Source organism: Pygoscelis adeliae, unplaced genomic scaffold (assembly GCF_000699105.1).
Source record: "Pygoscelis adeliae isolate BGI_AS28 unplaced genomic scaffold, ASM69910v1 Scaffold227, whole genome shotgun sequence".
In the NCBI taxonomy this organism is placed as follows: Eukaryota; Metazoa; Chordata; class Aves; order Sphenisciformes; family Spheniscidae; genus Pygoscelis; species Pygoscelis adeliae.
In genome coordinates, this window is record NW_008825100.1 from 3,060,051 (window position 1) to 3,062,414 (window position 2,364).

At 41.0% G+C, this 2,364-nt stretch overlaps 1 protein-coding gene across 1 annotated transcript in view; it reads right to left on the reverse strand.

Moving 5' to 3' along the window:
• PDIA5 (protein disulfide isomerase family A, member 5) overlaps positions 1–2,364 on the reverse strand; it is a 95,833-nt gene that overhangs the window by 29,799 nt on the left and 63,670 nt on the right. The window contains exon 13 of the mRNA XM_009327175.1: positions 1,850–2,013. Within this exon, the coding sequence (XP_009325450.1) occupies positions 1,850–2,013 (164 nt within the window). The remainder of the gene's footprint in view (positions 1–1,849; positions 2,014–2,364) is intronic.

Genomic DNA, 2,364 nt, shown 5'->3' on the forward strand with positions numbered 1-2,364 from the left:
GTATTTTAAAAAGTGATTATTTATATAAAATCATCAGAATGGTGCCACAGTATAAAGACCTTCATATGTCGCCTTAGTAATAAATTAGCTTTTCACACTTTCCTGTCACTTTGAATGACACCATTTTAAGTTGTATCAGGTACATAAAAACCAAGTGGAGAAAAACTCGATTTTTAAAGTCCTACTCAAGGTCACTTGGTGGACATCCATCGTATTTCCATCAATACTGATTTGCCAGTTGTTAGCAGAAGAATTAGGGCAGCTGGTCTGAATTTTCACACGAACACAGTCCGTGTGAGCTATCATCGATTACAGTTACAGTCAGAGGTGTGACTTCATCTCACACAGACCTTCCCATGCTGACCTGAAATAAGCTACCCAGATACTGGTAACAACCTAGTGTGGCAGCAGAGACTACAGTCACCACAGAGGGACTGAAGCCAAAATCCACATGGCTGCGACTAGACCACTCATTGGGATAGGATTACACAAGCTGTACTTTTATCTCCAGCCTGCACCCCAGACGCATCCCCATTTCCACCAACTTCAGTGCAGCTGTGACAATTTTATCCCTGGTCAGCAAACAAGGATCTTACTCTATCGCATCTCTAGTTGGGAGAACATCCAGCAGTCAAGAGCAGGAGACAAGTTGTCTGGGTTTCCCCTGTGTTGCTGACTACCTCAGGCTGCAGCCAAAAGTCTTCCAGAGGCACAGCAGGATCCAGAAAGGATTAACACCCCTTCCCCTCTTCCTCATTGCTTATTCACCTGCCAATATGTACAGGAAGAGTCAACCTGTTTAACTCAATATAAATTATGCAGTGCCCAAAATACTCCAACAAACTGGTGACACTAGGACAGTGACTTAACATCCAGTATTGATACAGCAGCCTGGAGCCTGAGTATGCAGGGAGGCCAAGGAAATATTGTATCTAAATGTAAAATATAGATAAAACTTCCCAACATGCTATGAAGATGCTGCCAGACCATATCTATTACCTGATTTGAAGCATTCAGAGATGTAATTTGAAAAGGAAAAAAAAAACAACCAAAAAAACCCCACACAAGCCCCCTCCCTCCACCAAATAAGAGGGGAAAAATTAAGATTACATTCCTCACACCAACTGCACTTAACGGTTAAATGATTTAAAAACTTCAGAAAACGCTGGCGGTTTTTTTCCCCTTGAATAATGCAGAAAATACATTAGGCTTACAGTACCTAAAGGAAATGCATATTTTATTCCAGAATACTTAAAGAGAGAATTGTACCAGCAATTTACTTCTTTGAAATGAAATTATTTTCATCATACATCAAACTTAATTCTGCATATTTTAGCACACCACCCAAGAAAAGTTGGTTAGTGTAGACAAAGGTGCTGTTTTTGTTGGTCTCTCTGGCTTTCCTTTAGCCCCACGTAGCTGATATTCTAGGCATTGGCTCTGAAATGCTGGAAAGAGAAAAGTACAACTGCAGAAATTCAGTTACTAACAGTGAAATCTGCTGCTTAGTATAAAGAGGGAACAACAAATGTTCTGTTTATTTTTCAGAGCCATTGCTATTCCTTCTCCAGTGAGAGGCTTAGGGTATATTTGAAAAATATTTGTTTTGGGAAAGAAATACCAGGACAACTATGAAAAACCCCGCAGCAAATAAAGGATTTGGTGTATTAGAGACCATAATTAACATACATGTTTGTATGGCTTTGAATACTGGAATTCAATTTGTTTTTGTTAGCAAGGGATTTAGGCAGTTGATGAAGCTAGGTTTAAGATTTACTTCCTCACCAAAGCAGCCTTCAGGAGCCAGCAATCAGGAACCCAAACACGATCTCAGACCCTCGAAACTTACTTTAGCAGCCAGTCGATGATCTTCTTCTTTGTTCTAAGGTGTGGCAGAGTGTATTTCTCCTCTCCATCCTTAAAATACTTCAAAGTGGGAAACCCTGAGATGTGATATCTTTCTGCCAGCGCCTTGTTGACGGTAGCATCGACTGCTGCAAGGACACCTGGACTCTAAAACAGAGACCACTATCTGTAAATCCCAGCAACATACACACACCGCTTTGGCAGGAAACAGTGGACTTGGGGGCAATCACTCAAGATCTAGGTGCCTTCATTTTCTCAGGTACTCAGCACAGACACACAGAAAGACACAGAGGACTGATGCAAAACCACAAAGGGACATCTTATGGACTAAATGTAACCAGAGTGTTACCCGTTCTCCTCCCACTTCTGACAGGATTCCCTGTATATAATTCACTTTATAATACTTAAGAGCTGTTCCCAGGAGTGGCATTTCCTCCCACAAATCCCAATTTCTCCCAGAAGAAATGAGCATTGTTAAAGACAAGTTTACTTGAAGGC